The 15925-nt window shown below is 43.5% G+C and overlaps 1 protein-coding gene across 1 annotated transcript in view; it reads left to right on the forward strand.

Annotated features, from left to right (window-relative positions):
• Window positions 1-1622: 1622 nt before the first annotated feature.
• Window positions 1623-15925, forward strand: part of LOC123732700 (CD5 antigen-like) — a 34690-nt gene continuing 20387 nt past the window's right edge. Inside the window, exons 1-5 of the mRNA XM_045711954.1 lie at window positions 1623-1660; window positions 1886-2191; window positions 2619-2924; window positions 3050-3322; window positions 3780-4100. Of these exons, the coding sequence (XP_045567910.1) occupies window positions 1990-2191; window positions 2619-2924; window positions 3050-3322; window positions 3780-4100 (1102 nt within the window). The 5' untranslated portion in view covers window positions 1623-1660; window positions 1886-1989. The remainder of the gene's footprint in view (window positions 1661-1885; window positions 2192-2618; window positions 2925-3049; window positions 3323-3779; window positions 4101-15925) is intronic.

Below are 15925 nucleotides of genomic sequence, written 5' to 3' on the forward strand. Positions count from 1 at the left end.
AGAGTAGAGGTGGAGAAAAGGAAAATGGAGGGGCAGAAGATGAGAGGAGAGGGGGAGAAGAGGAGAGGGAGAAGAGCAGAGGGGGAGAAGAGGAGAGGGGAGAAGTGTAGAGGGGGATGGAGAGGAGAGGAGAGGAGAGGGGGAGAAGAGAGGGGGAGAAGAGAGGAAGAAGAAGAGACTGGGAGAAGAGGAGAGGGGGGAGAAGGTGGGATGAGAGGAGAGGAGGGGGGAGAAGAGGAGAATAGACGGGGAGAAGAGAGGGGGAGAAGGTGGGAGGAGAGGAGAGGGGAGAAGGGGGAGAAGAAGGGAGAAGAGGAGAAGAGACTGGGAGAAGAGAGGGGAGAAGAGTGAGGAGAGCGGGAGGAGAGGGGAGAAGAGGAGAGGGGACAAGATGGGGGAGGGAGGAGAAGAGAGGGGGAGAAGAGAGACTGGGAGAAGAGGAGAGGCAGGGGAGGAGAAGAGGAGAGCGGCAGAAGAGGATAAGAGAGGGAGAAGAGGAGAAGAGAGGGGGAGAAGACGAGAGGGTGAGAAGAGGAGAGGAAGGGGGAGGAGAAGAGAAGAGAGTGAGAGAAGAGGAGAGGAGAAGAGAGGGAGAGAAGGGGGAAAGAAGAGGGAGAGAGAGAGGGAGGAGAGTCGGAAGGACAGGAGAGGGGAGGGGGCGAGGGGGCAGAAGGGGAGAAGAGGAGAGGAGAGGGTGAGAAGAGAAGGAGAAGGGGAGAGAAGAGGAGAGGGGAGGGGAAGAAGAGGGGTGGGAGAAGAGAGGGAGAGAAGAGGAGAGCGGGGGAAGAGAAGAGGAGAGGGGGAGAAGGGGAGAAGAGAGGGGGAAGAGAAGAGGAGAAGAGAGGGGGAAGAGAAGAGGAGAAGGGGAGAAGGGGAGAAGAGAGGGGGAGAAGAGGAGAAGAGAGGGGGAAGAGAAGAGGAGAAGGGGAGAGGAGAGGGTGAGAAAAGGAGAAGAGAGGGGGAGAAGGGGAGAGGGGAGGGGGAGACGAGAGGAGAGGAGAGGAGAAATGGAGAAGCGGAGGGTGAGAAGAGGAGAGGGGAAGGAGGAGAGGAGAGTCGGAAGGACAGGAGAGGGGAGGGAGAGGGGCAGAAGGAGAGAAGAGGAGAGGGGGAGAAGAGAAGAGGAGAGGGGAAGAAGAGGGGTGGTAGAAGTGAGGGGAGGGGAGAGGGGAGAAGAGGAGAGGTTGAGAAGGGGAGAAGAGAGGGTGAGGAGAGGAGAAGAGAGGGAGAAGAAGATAAGAGAGAGGGGGAGGGGAGGGTAAGAAGAGGAGAAGAGACGGGAAAGTAACTGAGCTCTTCATTAAGGCCATTCTACTGCCAATGTTTGTCTTTGGAGATTGCATGGCGGAGTGCTTGATTTATCCATCTGTCAGGAAGGGGAGTGGCTGAAATAGAATCCACTAATTTGAAGGGGTGTCCACATACTTTTGTATATATAGTGTATGTACACATGGGTGTTGTTGCACCATACCAACGATAAGCCTGTCTTCCCCATCACATCATGAAAGGTCATGTTGATGTTCATTTAACCTCTGTCTCTCTCTTCCTCTGACTCTCCCTTTCTCCTTTGTTTCTCTCTATCTCTCTGTCTCTTTCTCTCTCTTTCTCCTCTGTCTCTCTTTCTCCTCAGATCTCCAGGCTCAAAGCGTCAGTCCACCAGGTAGGTAGAGTATAAATCTACAGTGATAATAGCAGTTCAATATAACTTTATTATCCCACATGGAGAAATTCATGTGTCCATACAAACCATTCTAAACCCAATAACATATAGTGTTTTATGGAACTACTAATACTTGTCAACCACAAAGCACTACTGCTGTTAGAATAACAGAATCACTGTCATCATCTGTCCTCACCACTGTGTTTTCCTCTCTGCTGTTTACAGCTGAACTCTCAGTCAGACTGGTGGATGGGACCACTTCCTGTTCTGGGACAGTGGAAGTCTTCCACGAAGGAGAGTGGTTGGGTCTATGTTCTGTGTTGTGGAGCATGAGAGATGTTATGGTTGTGTGTAGAGAGCTGGACTGTGGGAATCCTGTAGCTGAATCTAGAGGACCTCTGGCTGAAGATGGAAGAAGAAGAGTCTATCTATATAGTTGCTATGGAAATGAGTCTTCTATTAGACAGTGTGACATCATAGGAGAACCTGGTGACTGTATTGGTAGATATTATCATCATGTGACCTGTTCAGGTAAGAGACTGGTCATATTGAGAGATTTATTTATACATTTTACAATATTACCATGTATCATGTTTTATGTGTTTTTATTTCATTTAAATAGAGGGAGAGATGTTAGATGTATTTAAACATTATATTTGTGTTTGTCATAATGGTTTATGGGAGATGTTCATGGGCAGATCATTGTAGTTCAGATGGTACTGAAGTGAAGCTGCCTGATGGATGTCCAGCTGTTTATTTTCTATAAAGTGAAGTGAACTTATTCCTGTCTCCTGCCTGCATTATTCCAACCCTATCCTGAGTGACTAAGAACCCATTTCTACCTCTTACAGTATCAAACATAGCAAACTACAATCTTTTATCCAACATATTTGTGTTTAGTCCTTGACAGTGTCATCAACAAAACTGATTGAATGTTCAACCAAGTCTTTTTCTCCAGAGTCTGTGCGGCTTGTGGATGGAGCTGGTCTCTGCTCTGGGAGAGTGGAGGTGAAGTCCAATCAGTCCTGGGCCTCAGTGTGTGAAGCTGACTTTGACCGGCAGGATGCAGAGGTAGTCTGTGGGGAGCTTGGCTGTGGGGCTCCTGCAGCTCTACAGGGGGGGCTCTATGGAGAAGGTGAGGGTCAGACCTGGGATAAAGAGTTCCAGTGTAAAGGCAAAGAGTCCCTTCTCCTGGACTGTGACACCTCAGACAGAGAAAACAACACCTGTCTACCTGGTAATGCTGTTGGACTCACCTGCTCAGGTAAGAAACAGTTTGTCACTCAATCAACATTGTTTCTCACCTGGAGTGAAGAATATGAGAGACAATATAGGTGTGTTTTAGTGAGAAAATAGTAAGATTACTGTCTCTCTCTTTTCTTTTCTCAGAGCCTGATGATGTGAGGCTGGTGGGAGGAGGCAGTCGCTGTGCTGGTGGAGTGGAGCGGTACGACCAGGGAGAGTGGAGGACTGTGGGAGCTAGAGACTGGGAGGATGTAGCTGCAGTAGTGTGTAGACAGCTGGGTTGTGGCTCCACTGTTTCAGTTCTACCTGGAAACACCACTAGATGGTTTGGAGTTTCCTGTTCTGGCTCTGAGTCTGTACTGAGGGAGTGTTCCAGAATTTATGATCTCTATCCTGGACTCACAGTGATCTGCTCAGGTAATAACAAGATATGATAATTATATTCAACTGATTTCCTTCATTCATACAACTTCCTCTGCACCTCTCATGATGACTGTTTAGCTTGTCAGTCTGCTTTACTAAATAGATCACTCAGTCAACTAGGAATCAAATGCAACTTAAATATCCCAGAATGCTTTGTATTTGAGTGTTATCTCAGTGAACTTCTCTACTCACTACCACTGTCACATGTCATGTTATTGTCATATCTAAATGAGGAAAGTAGTTGAGGAGCTACGTTTTCTTTTTCTCTCCTCTTGTTCCAGATGTCCTGCTTAAGCCTGATATCAACATATGTTGTCTCAGTGACTGTAGGCCCACTACTCATGTTGCCCTGTGAGGGGAGGGTGGCCAGCACTGTTACATGCTGATGTTATTGTCATATCTATAGGAAACTAGTTGAAGAGGTTTTTCTTGTTCTCTTTTATTGTTACAGATCTCCTGGTCCAGCCTGATATCTCCCTGACTGACTCAATGGGAGGGGTCTCCAGGGGCCACCAGGGGCCCGAGATGTTCAGGGGCTACAGCTTCACCATCACCTGCTCCACTCAGCCACAGTACCCAGGAGGCTCCTTCCTCCTCACGTTCACCGGCTCCAAAATATCCCAGACCCAGCCAGCTGTCAATCACTCTGCTGCCTTCCTCTTCCCTGCTGCAGATGACTCCCACCAAGGGAACTACAGCTGTGTTTATGACAATCATGTTTTCTCTCATGACTTCTCCTCTGAGAGTGAGCTCCTCTCCCTCACCATCACAGGTAACTGAACATGAACCAGACTTATAACTTTGTCATTGACAGATTTCCCACAGATCTATGTGATGATGATCAGTCCCCTCATCAAAGGTGTTTCTGTTTGCAGCCTCTCCTCTGCCAGCCTTCATCATCAGACACGTTGTAGTGGTGCTGATGCTACTGACAGGCATCACCACCTCCTACCTATACTACAAGGTAAAGACATTTACTCAGACGTTACAAGTCATTTAAACTAGAGGGAGAGGGTGAGGGGGAGGAGGGAGGGGAGAGAGAATGGAGATACTAGAGAGTAAATGTCTGACTGTTGGTGCTGTGTCTCCCTAGCCCACCAGGGAGGCAGAAGAGAGTGAACAGGGTGAGCAGCATGGATCTTTATGTCAATGCCATGGAGATGGTCTCTCTGAGCTCCAGAGCTGAAGCTGGACCGGGAGAGGAGAGAGCAGCCCAGGGGACGGAGTAGGAGTAGAATGAAGCTGACCCTACATGCTGATCTTAGGTCAGTTTTGTGTTTTAAATGGATGGTCAGCAATGGACTGGTGTTTAAAATGTTGTGACAAACCTGAAGTGGTTCTAATTTTAATAACAAGTTCAGAATTAGTTTATCTTTCTAGGACCTTAGAAGAAATCTAAAAGGAGCCACGATTATTCCTTTTAGTTTGGTTTTTCACCACCAGAGAAACATGGGGTTCTGGGTAACATGGGGTTCTGGGTAACATGGGGTTCTGGGTAAAATGGGGTTCTGGGTAACATTGGGTTCTGGGTAACATGGGGTTCTGGGTAACATGGGGTTCTGGGTAACATGGGGTTCTGGGTAACATGGGGTTTTGGTAACATGGGGTTCTGGGTAACATGGGGTTTTGGGTAACATGGGCTTTGGATTATTTTAAGAGAGTTGCTTAATTACGTCTGTTTTGTGTTCCAGAATGTATTACTTATTTAGTGTCTCTTAGATTCTTTATCTTATTTAGTGTCTCTTAGATTCTTTATCTTATTTAGTGTCTTAGATTCTTTATCTTATTTAGTGTCTCTTAGATTCTTTATTTTATTTAGTGTCTCTTAGATTCTTTATCTTATTTAGTGTCTCTTAGATTCTTTATCTTATTTAGTGTCTCTTAGATTCTTTATCTTATTTAGTGTCTCTTAGATTCTTTATCTTATTTAGTGTGTCTTAGATTCTTCATCTTATTTAGTGTCTCTTAGATTCTTTATCTTATTTAGTGTCTCTTAGATTCTTTATCTTATTTAGTGTGTCTTAGATTCTTCATCTTATTTAGTGTCTCTTAGATTCTTTATCTTATTTAGTGTCTCTTAGATTCTTTATCTTATTTAGGGTCTCTTAGATTCTTTATCTTATTTAGTGTCTCTTAGATTCTTTATCTTATTTAGTGTCTCTTAGATTCTTTATCTTATTTAGTGTCTCTTAGATTCTTTATCTTATTTAGTGTCTCTTAGATTCTTTATCTTATTTAGTGTCTCTTAGATTCTTCATCTTATTTAGTGTCTCTTAGATTCTTTATCTTATTTAGTGTCTCTTAGATTCTTTATCTTATTTAGTGTCTCTTAGATTCTTCATCTTATTTAGTGTCTCTTAGATTCTTTATCTTATTTAGTGTCTCTTAGATTCTTTATCTTATTTAGTGTCTCTTAGATTCTTCATCTTATTTAGTGTCTCTTAGATTCTTTATCTTGAAGTGTTTCCATTATTAGTCCATGTATTATTATAATCATCTGTTCATTCTTTGTATTTTGAAACATTTTTTTATTAAGTGGTTTGTTGTTGTTGTTTAGCCCTGTTATTGATTATGATATATCATTGTTATGATGTTAGTAGTATAGAGATAATGATGTTATTTTCTTATGAAGGTGTTCCTAATGATTTGTCCACTCCGTGTATAGTTGATGTGAGTTCAGATGATGTAGCTGTTATGTTATTTACTCTTTCCAGATAAAGACCTGTTGTTCTCTAAACTGTCATGTAATCACTCAATGCTTTTAATAAACTCACAGGCTGTCAGTCTTGTGTGATTTCCCCTCCAGTTTTTTATTTCCCAGTGGTCAAGGGGTTATTGATCATTAATGATTCCATCAGTGACACCAGACATCAGCTCAGCCCAGAGGTCCAGCTCAGCACCTTGACCCTTAGTGACCTCTCGACAGACAGACAGACAGACAGACAGACAGACAGACAGACAGACAGACAGACAGACAGACAGACAGACAGACAGACAGACAGACAGACAGACAGACAGACAGACAGACAGACAGACAGACAGACAGACAGACAGACAGACAGACAGACAGACGCAGAATTCTGTATCTTCATATCACAATAACAGCTTTCTACTGCATCTGGAGGTGTTCTGAATATCACTACACAGGACAACAACTCCCATTGTTAGAGACATAGACATGAGCATCTTGTCACTATATACAGATCTCTGGAGGTGTTCTGAATATCACTACACAGGACAACAACTCCCATTGTTAGAGACATAGACATGAGCATCTTGTCACTATATACAGATCTCTGGAGGGTGGATACACTTTTACACCTGCTGCTTTAGGTTAGATACACAGACTGCAAATCAGACATTATCATTATCTCAATCTGAACTATAAATCACATATTATCATTATCTCAATCTGAACTATAAATCAGACCTGATCATTATGTCCATAAAAAATAGAAAATGCACAACAATAAAATGTTGGAGACATTTTTAAATGGTAAAAAAATATTACATTATAAAAGAAGCGACAAAAAAGTTCAGATAAAAGTAGAAACTTTGTGTTAAAAGGATCTCTATAAATAAAAAATAAAGGCAAAATAACAAATGACAACAGTTTGATGCTGATCTAATTGGACACGTAGAAGAGAAGTTCATTACAGACAAGGAGAATGACTGGTCTCTGATAGAGAAGTTCAATTCACTACAGACATGGAGAATGACTGGTCTCTGATAGAGAAGTTCAATTCACTACAGACAAGGAGAATGACTGGTCTCTGATAGAGAAGTTCAATTCACTACAGACAAGGAGAATGACTGGTCTCTGATAGAGAAGTTCAATTCACTACAGACAAGGAGAATGACTGGTCTCTGATAGAGAAGTTCAATTCACTACAGACAAGGAGAATGACTGGTCTCTGATAGAGAAGTTCAATTCACTACAGACAAGGAGAATGACTGGTCTCTGATAGAGAAGTTCAATTCACTACAGACATGGAGAATGACTGGTCTCTGATAGAGAAGTTCAATTCACTACAGACATGGAGAATGACTGGTCTCTGATAGAGAAGTTCAGAGACCACACTCTGCTGGTATTGATGGATGGTATAGGTCTCACTCTGCTGGTATTGATGGATGGTATAGGTCTCACACTCTGCTGGTATTGATGGATGGTATAGGTCTCACTCTGCTGGTATTGATGGATGGTATAGGTCTCACACTCTGCTGGTATTGATGGATGGTATAGGTCTCACTCTGCTGGTATTGATGGATGGTATAGGTCTCACACTCTGCTGGTATTGATGGCTGGTATAGGTCTCACTCTGCTGGTATTGATGGCTGTGTAGGTACTGAAGTCAGAGTTCTGGACTCTCTTCTTCTTCTTCTTTGGTCTCCTCTGTCCCTGACGGATATCCAACGAGGCGTAAAACAGGTCTCCTTCCTCCTGAGAGAGAGAGAGAGAGAGAGAGAGAGAGAGAGAGAGAAAGAAGCACAGATGTTTTACAATTAATCTGATTAATATTACTGATATATAGTCGTACATTGTGGTTATTTCTTTAAATTAATCATATCATGATGCTTATTCCTTTAGTTTTTAATGAGTATACTCGCTAATGCTTTGAATAGTACTGGTTTACAAATAACATGGACTACAAAGCAAGATGGCCGCCAGTCAAAAAACTACAAATCTCAATCTGACTATACTTTCTCCTTTCTCTCACTTCCCCTGGTCGTGGTCTCAGTTGCAGCTGCAGAGGAAGAGTTATCACCATTAAAACACAAAAAAAAGAATACATCTGATATTGATTTGTCAATTTAACATGTTCTACATTAGTTTACAAGAGTATTGGAATGAAGGTTTGAATTATTGATTGACCACTGTCTCCTGGTCTGACTCTCAGCTCCACCTCTGCTGCAGAGATCCCATCCTGACTGGCGGAAACAGCACCTACAGGTAACAGAGGAACAGTGTTAGGATGAACTGACTGGAGGAAACAGCACCTACAGGTAGCAGAGGAACAGTGTTAGGATGAACTGACTGGAGGAAACAGCACCTACAGGTAGCAGAGGAACAGTGTTAGGATGAACTGACTGGAGGAAACAGCACCTACAGGTAACAGAGGAACAGTGTTAGGATGAACTGACTGGAGGAAACAGCACCTACAGGTAACAGAGGAACAGTGTTAGGATGAACTGACTGGAGGAAACAGCACCTACAGGTAGCAGAGGAACAGTGTTAGGATGAATCACAGAATGTCATGTTGATATCATAAACTTCTCTACATGAAAATATACACATCATGTCTTTACCACAGTCATCACAATATCACAATAATTAGATAACAAATCTGGTCAACCATAAAACCACATCAAGAAATCATCTATCATCCAGCTATAAGGCCCAGTATAAAAGTTACTCACATAAGAATGCAATCAGAGAAACACACAGCCTGTCCATCTGGTGGTCTGATGGTCTGATGGTGACTGTCAGAGAGTAGCTGGGTCTTTGAGTAACAAGGTCTTTGCTGCGTATTTCCGTGTTCATGACTCGATGTACTTTACCATGAAAGGACATACGAGCAGCGATTGGTTCAATTGAGTGGAAAGTTTTCAGCTCGTGGTCCTTTTCTCTGAAACCCATGTTGTGACAGGAAGAGGAGGGTCTAGCATCGAGGTAAACAGGTTTCACACCAACGTGACGTCAATGGAAAATGTTCAGCTTTGAGGTGTTCACATTAGATAGCAACACCTTAAGAGACCTATAGACACTCTATGAAGAAAGAAACGCACATTCTGATGACTGAGTTGACATTTAAACCTTAAAAAGAGGCTGAAAGTAAAACTCTTGACCTTTATACCTGTAGTCAGGAAGTAGAACTAAAGACCTTTATACCTGTAGTCAGGCAGTAGAACTATAGACCTTTATACCTGTAGTCAGGAAGTAGATCTAATGTTAGACCTAAAGTAGGCCTTTATACCTGTAGTCAGGAAGTAGGTCTAATGTTAGACATAAAGTAGGCCTTTATTCAGGAAGTAGAACTAAAGACCTTGAAACCTGTAGTCAGGCAGTAGAACTATAGACCTTTATACCTGTAGTCAGGAAGTAGGTCTAATGTTAGACATAAAGTAGGCCTTTATTCAGGAAGTTGAACTAAAGACCTTTATACCTGCAGTCAGGCAGTAGAACTATAGACCTTTATACCTGTAGTCAGGCAGTAGGCCTAATGTTAGACCTAAAGTAGACCTTTATACCTGTAGTCAGGCAGTAGGCCTCATGTTAGACCTAAAGTAGGCTTATATATAGACCTTAGACCTCGTGTTTGACCTCATGTTTGACCTCGTGTTTGACCTCATGTTTGACCTCATGTTTGACCTCATGTTTGCTTGACTGAACATTGAACATTCAGTTTTAATACTGTTAAAGTTATAAATCAAATCCTGTTCCTGATCTATGAACTATTTGTCACGCCCTGGCCATAGAGAGGGTTTTGTTCTCTATTTTGGTTAGGCCAGGGTGTGACTGGGGTGGGAGTTCTATGTTCCTTTTTCTATGTTTTTGTATTTCTTTGTTTTGGGCCGAGTATGGTTCCTAATCAGAGGCAGCTGTCTATCGTTGTCTCTGATTAGGAATCATACTTAGGCAGCCTTTTCCCACCTGTGCTTTTTGAGGATCTTGTGTTTGTGTAGCTGCTTGTGAGCAGCCTAGAACGTCACACTTCCTTTTCTTCTGTATTGTTTTGGCGAGTGCCATATTTATTAAACATGTGGAACTCGAACCACGCTGCACCTTGGTCTACTCCTTTAGACGATCGTGACACTATTTCAGGTAACCTGACAGTCAGACAGGTCTCTTTAAACCGGGACACACAGATGACCTTACTGACACCAGTCCAGTGGTTGACCACAACACTCTGATAACATGGAGACTAAACACTAAGTATTAGACCATAACACTCTGATAACATGGAGACTAAACACTAAGTATTAAACCATAACACTTTGATAACATGGAGACTAAACACTAAGTATTAAACCATAACACTCTGATAACATGGAGACTAAACACTAAGTATTAGACCATAACACTCTGATAACTCAACACTACGTCCTGGATACAGCCATTAGCTGTGATATATTGGCCATATACCACAACCCTCCAAGGTGCCTTATTGCTGTTATAAACAGGTTACCAATGTAATTAGAACAGTAAACAAGTTGTTTGCATCGTACCTGTGGTATATTGTCTCATATATATATAGCATGGCTTTCAGCCAATTAGCATTCATGAATATATAGCATTCAACTAGCGAGTTTTAAAACTGTCTTTTAATTAATGAGTAGTGATAGTGTTATTTTTAATGATGGACCATTTTATTTAAAACACTGAATTATGGTGGTGATAATAGTAAACTACAATACCCAAGATGCATTGGAGGATGTGCTACATACCCAGTGTTAAACAGTTCTTTTCATTCCATCTGATGAATGATCTCTGTGTTTATCAATGAACAGTGGCCAATCAATTAACATCCACACTCTGGTCAATATGTGTTAAGGGGAGAGATATATGTAAAAAATGAACTTGTTATAACAACGTTTGGACTCTCTTCCTCAGGCTGAATGACAGCACCATGGCAACAACAACAGGAAGTCAGTGTGGGTTTCCTGTGTACTGAGTGTGTCCTCTCAGCCAATCAGTGACTAGCTCTTAAATGAGTACTGTAATACCAACATCATAATATCAGACTTAACAACATTAGTAGATGTCAATGTATGTACATGTTTACATATATGTGGCTATATGGGAGTGTTTGTGTCCATATGAATTTATATCATATATACTCCTATGTGTGTGGTTGTGGTTTACTCAGCTAGTGCTGCTGATCTGTAGGGGAGGGGTTAATGGTGGCCTGGGTTTCAGATCTGAGGGGTTAAGGGAGTCTGGGTTTCAGGTCTGAGGGGAGGACTGAGGGGTTAAGGGGGGCCTGGGTTTCAGGTCTGAGGGGTTAAGGGGGGCCTGGGTTTCAGGTCTGAGGGGTTAGGGGGGCCTGGGTTTCAGGTCTGAGAGGAGGACTGAGGGGTTAAGGGGGCCTGGGTTTCAGGTCTGAGGGGTTAAGGGAGGCCTGGGTTTCAGGTCTGAGGGGTTAAGGGGGGCCTGGGTTTCAGGTCTGAGGGGTTAAGGGGGGCCTGGGTTTCAGGTCTGAGGGGTTAAGGGGGCCTGGGTTTCAGGTCTGAGGGGTTAAGGGGGCCTGGGTTTCAGGTCTGAGGGGAGGACTGAGGGGTTAAGGGGGCCTGGGTTTCAGACAGCTGCTGGGCCTCGTACTGAGAGAGGGAGGAAGAGAGAGAGAGTGACAAAAAGAGAGAGTGAGAAAGAGTACAGCAGTTCATATCACTTCAGGTCTGAGGGTTAGTTGTGTGTGTGTGTGTGTGTGTGTGTGTGTGTGTGTGTGTGTGTGTGTGTGTGTGTGTGTGTGTGTGTGTGTGTAAAATACCATGTGACATTATTATTACTTAATAATATGTAATATTTCTCCAGGTATACATGGTATAAAGTGTAGTATTAACAGTGTGTAGGAGGAACCAGATACCAGACAGATACTTCATGATGTTGCTTTGACTGAAACAACCACGTCATTCAGCTGTATCAACACCTCTAAGACTCCAGTCATGAGGTGTGACTTCCTCGTGTGGTGTGGGTCCATCTCAGTCTGGCTGTGTTCATTTTACATTTTACATTTTAGTCATTTAGCAGACGCTCTTATCCAGAGCGACTTACAGTAGTGAATGCATACATTTCATGCCTTTTTTGTTTGTTGTACTGGCACCCCGTGGAATCGAACCCACAACCCTGGCGTTGCACACACCATGCTGGCGTTGCAAACACCATGCTCTACCAACTGAGCCACAGGGAAGACAAAAACAGCACACTATTATGTTCAACGTTTTACATTTTAGTCATTTAGCAGACACTCTTATCCAGAGCGACTTACAGTAGTGAATGCATACATTTCATACATGGCCCCCCGTGGGAATCGAACCCACAACCCTGGCATTGCAAACACCATGCGTTGCAAACACCATGCTCTACCAACTGAGCTACAGGGAAGGCTACGTGTTCCACATCTGGAGTCTAACATTACCCATCAGACCTTGAGATGGACTAGTTCAAGTCAAGAGGTGTGAACTGTTAACATGAGAGGGCAGGGCAGTAGTTGTGATTGTATCCTTTATGGTTGTTTACCTGTTATACTAACTGATATCTGGATCAGAGACCCAGTTACTCTGATACTGTTACTGACAGACCCAGCTACTCTGATAATGTTACTGACAGACCCAGCTACTCTGATACTGTTACTGACAGACCCAGCTACTCTGATACTGTTACTGACAGACCCAGCTACTCTGATACTGTTACTGACAGACCCAGCTACTCTGATACTGTTACTGACAGACCCAGCTACTCTGATACTGTTACTGACAGACCCAGCTACTCTGATACAGTTACTGACAGACCCAGTTACTCTGACACTGCTCCTCAGACCTGAAACCCAGGCCCCCCTTAACCCCTCCCCTACAGAGCAGCAGCACTAGCTGAGTAAACCACAACAACCCACATAGGACTATATTTGATTTCCCATCATGTTGACACAAACACTCCCATATACACACATAATGTATATATAAACACATGTTAACACATGTAAACATGTACATACATTGACCACTACTAATGTTGTTAAGTCTGATATTATGATGTTAGTGTTACAGTACTCATATAAGAGCTAGTCACTGATTGGCTGAGAAGACACACACTCAGCACACAGGAAACCCACACTTCCTGTTGCTGTTGCCATGCTGCTGTTTGTCTACCGTTGCTATGTTGCTTTCTGTCTACCGTTTGGCCTGGGGAAGAGAGTACATCCAAGTTATAAGTATTTGTTCACCCATGGTGCATCTATTCTCCTGATGATGAACTCAGATTTCACACTGAGGGCATTTCACAATCTGTCTATGTCCCACTTGTTTTCCAACGAATCCTGAACAAAAAAGACTAAGAACTACAATTGGCATAGCTGTTAAACTACAACTGGCTTGGCTGTACCGTCACATCCTCTCCAGAGCATCATGGATATTGTAGTTTCTGCTTGTAGTTGCTGGCTGACTTCAATTCACGGTGTCCAAGATTGGAAAGGCCAAGATATTTGCTGGACAAACACTACATTTTGGTATGCCTGAAATAGTTAATGCAGATCAGGATTTAAAAGTTATGATTACCGGATGTTCATAATATAATCAAACATTAATACTGGCAGGTTACAAGTATAGAGGCCAAACTTAGTCCTTTGTCTCAAGAGTCTTTTCCTTCAAGGGTCAAAAGTGACGTCAACATTAGTATTTGGTTGTTATTTTGTTGTGTTTGATGATGTTGCAGCAGGTTGACTTGACCAGGTGCTGCTATTAAGTGTTGCTATGTAAGGTGAACACCACAAAGCTGAATATTTTACAGTGACGTCATGTTGGTATGAAACTTGTTTACCTCGATGCTAAACCCTCCCCTTCATGTGGTTGGCCACATTTGTTATCTTATTATTGTGGTATTGTGGTGACTGTGGTAAAGACATGACGTTTAAATGTTCAAGTGGAGAAGTTTATGATGTCAAAGTGACATTCTGTGATTCATCCTAACACTGTTCCTCTGCTATCTGTAGGTGCTGTTTCCTCCAGTCAGTTCATCTTAAAACTGTTCCTCTGCTACCTGTAGGTGCTGTTTCCTCCAGTCAGTTCATCCTAACACTGTTCCTCTGCTACCTGTAGGTGCTGTTTCCTCCAGTCAGTTCATCCTAACACTGTTCCTCTGTTACCTGTAGGTGCTGTTTCCTCCAGTCAGTTCATCCTAACACTGTTCCTCTGTTACCTGTAGGTGCTGTTTCCTCCAGTCAGTTCATCCTAACACTGTTCCTCTGTTACCTGTAGGTGCTGTTTCCTCCAGTCAGGATGGGATCTCTGCAGCAGAGGTGGAGCTGAGAGTCAGACCAGGAGACAACATCACTCTCTACTGTGACTGTAGTGTTTCCATTGGAATATTTATTGTGTGGTTCAGGAATTGTTCTCATGAGCACCAGCCTACACTTACAATCTCCGTTTACGACTATTTCCAAAATCCTCTCCCTCGCTTCACTCCGGTGTGGAACCCTTCTAACAACTCCTATGATCTACTGATTGAGAACATCACTGAATCTGACCTGGGACTCTACTACTGTGAGACTAAGGAGATGAAGGATGAAGTGGAGATTCAGGTCTACCATATGGAAAGGTCACCCCTTGGATTTTAATTGGTAAGAATTGTTTCCTTGTTTCATGTGTGAACATCCAGTAAAGTCCATGTTCCTCTGGTAGTGAACATGTTCTGAAGCTTTTGAAGTTCATATTAAAACAACTCATAGTTGGTAGTAACTGTATCCAGGGGACTAGATGATAAGTTATATTAACCATACACAGTAATCTGTTTAGTGATGTTGTTCCTCTCTACTGTACAGAGGACTCCCCCCACCATCACCTCTCTACTGTACAGAGGACTCCAACACCATCACCTCTCTACTGTACAGAGGACTCCCCCACCATCACCTCTCTACTGTACAGAGGACTCCCACACCATCACCTCTCTACTGTACAGAGGACTCCAACACCATCACCTCTTTACTGTACAGAGGACCCCAACACCATCACCTCTCTACTGTACAGAGGACTCCCCCCCAATTATCACCTTCTCTACTGTGTTGGGAGGATCTCAAGTCTACTGTACAGAGGAATCACCACCTCACGTAAGAGGACTCTAACACCATCACCTCTCTACTGTACAGAGGACTCCCACACCATCACCTCTCTACTGTACAGAGGACTCCAACACCATCACCTCTTTACTGTACAGAGGACCCCAACACCATCACCTCTCTACTGTACAGAGGACTCCCCCACCATCACCTCTCTACTGTACAGAGGACTCCCCCACCATCACGTCTCTACTGTACAGAGGACTCCCCCACCATCACGTCTCTACTGTACAGAGGACTCCCCCACCAACACCTCTCTACTGTACAGAGGACTCCCCCACCATCACCTCTCTACTGTACAGAGGACTCCCACACCATCACCTCTCTACTTTACAGAGGACTCCAACACCATCACCTCTCTACTGTACAGAGGACTCCCACACCATCACCTCTCTACTGTACAGAGGACACCCACACCATCACCTCTCTACTGTACAGAGGTCTCGCCCACCATCACCTCTTGTGACTGTCCTGACTGTGGTGTGTCTGCTGACTGTGGTCTGATCTGGGTCCTGGTGGTGGCCTCCAAAGCTTTGTTTCTGCTCCTCATTCCTGCTGCCTTCTGGGCCAGGGAACACACACGGTGGGTCAAGACCAGGGTTTCTGTTCGGCTGCAGACATTTGACATCCGCATGTTAATTTACCGGACATTTGGTAAATTTACCTGACCCATATACAATGGGTGTGTAACCTGATTAGGGTGTCCACCCACAGTGCTCAGAATGACAAATCATATTTAGATTATGGTAGTTAATATCAACAGAACATG

The sequence above is a fragment of the Salmo salar genome, unplaced genomic scaffold (assembly GCF_905237065.1).
Source record: "Salmo salar unplaced genomic scaffold, Ssal_v3.1, whole genome shotgun sequence".
Classification (NCBI taxonomy): Eukaryota; Metazoa; Chordata; class Actinopteri; order Salmoniformes; family Salmonidae; genus Salmo; species Salmo salar.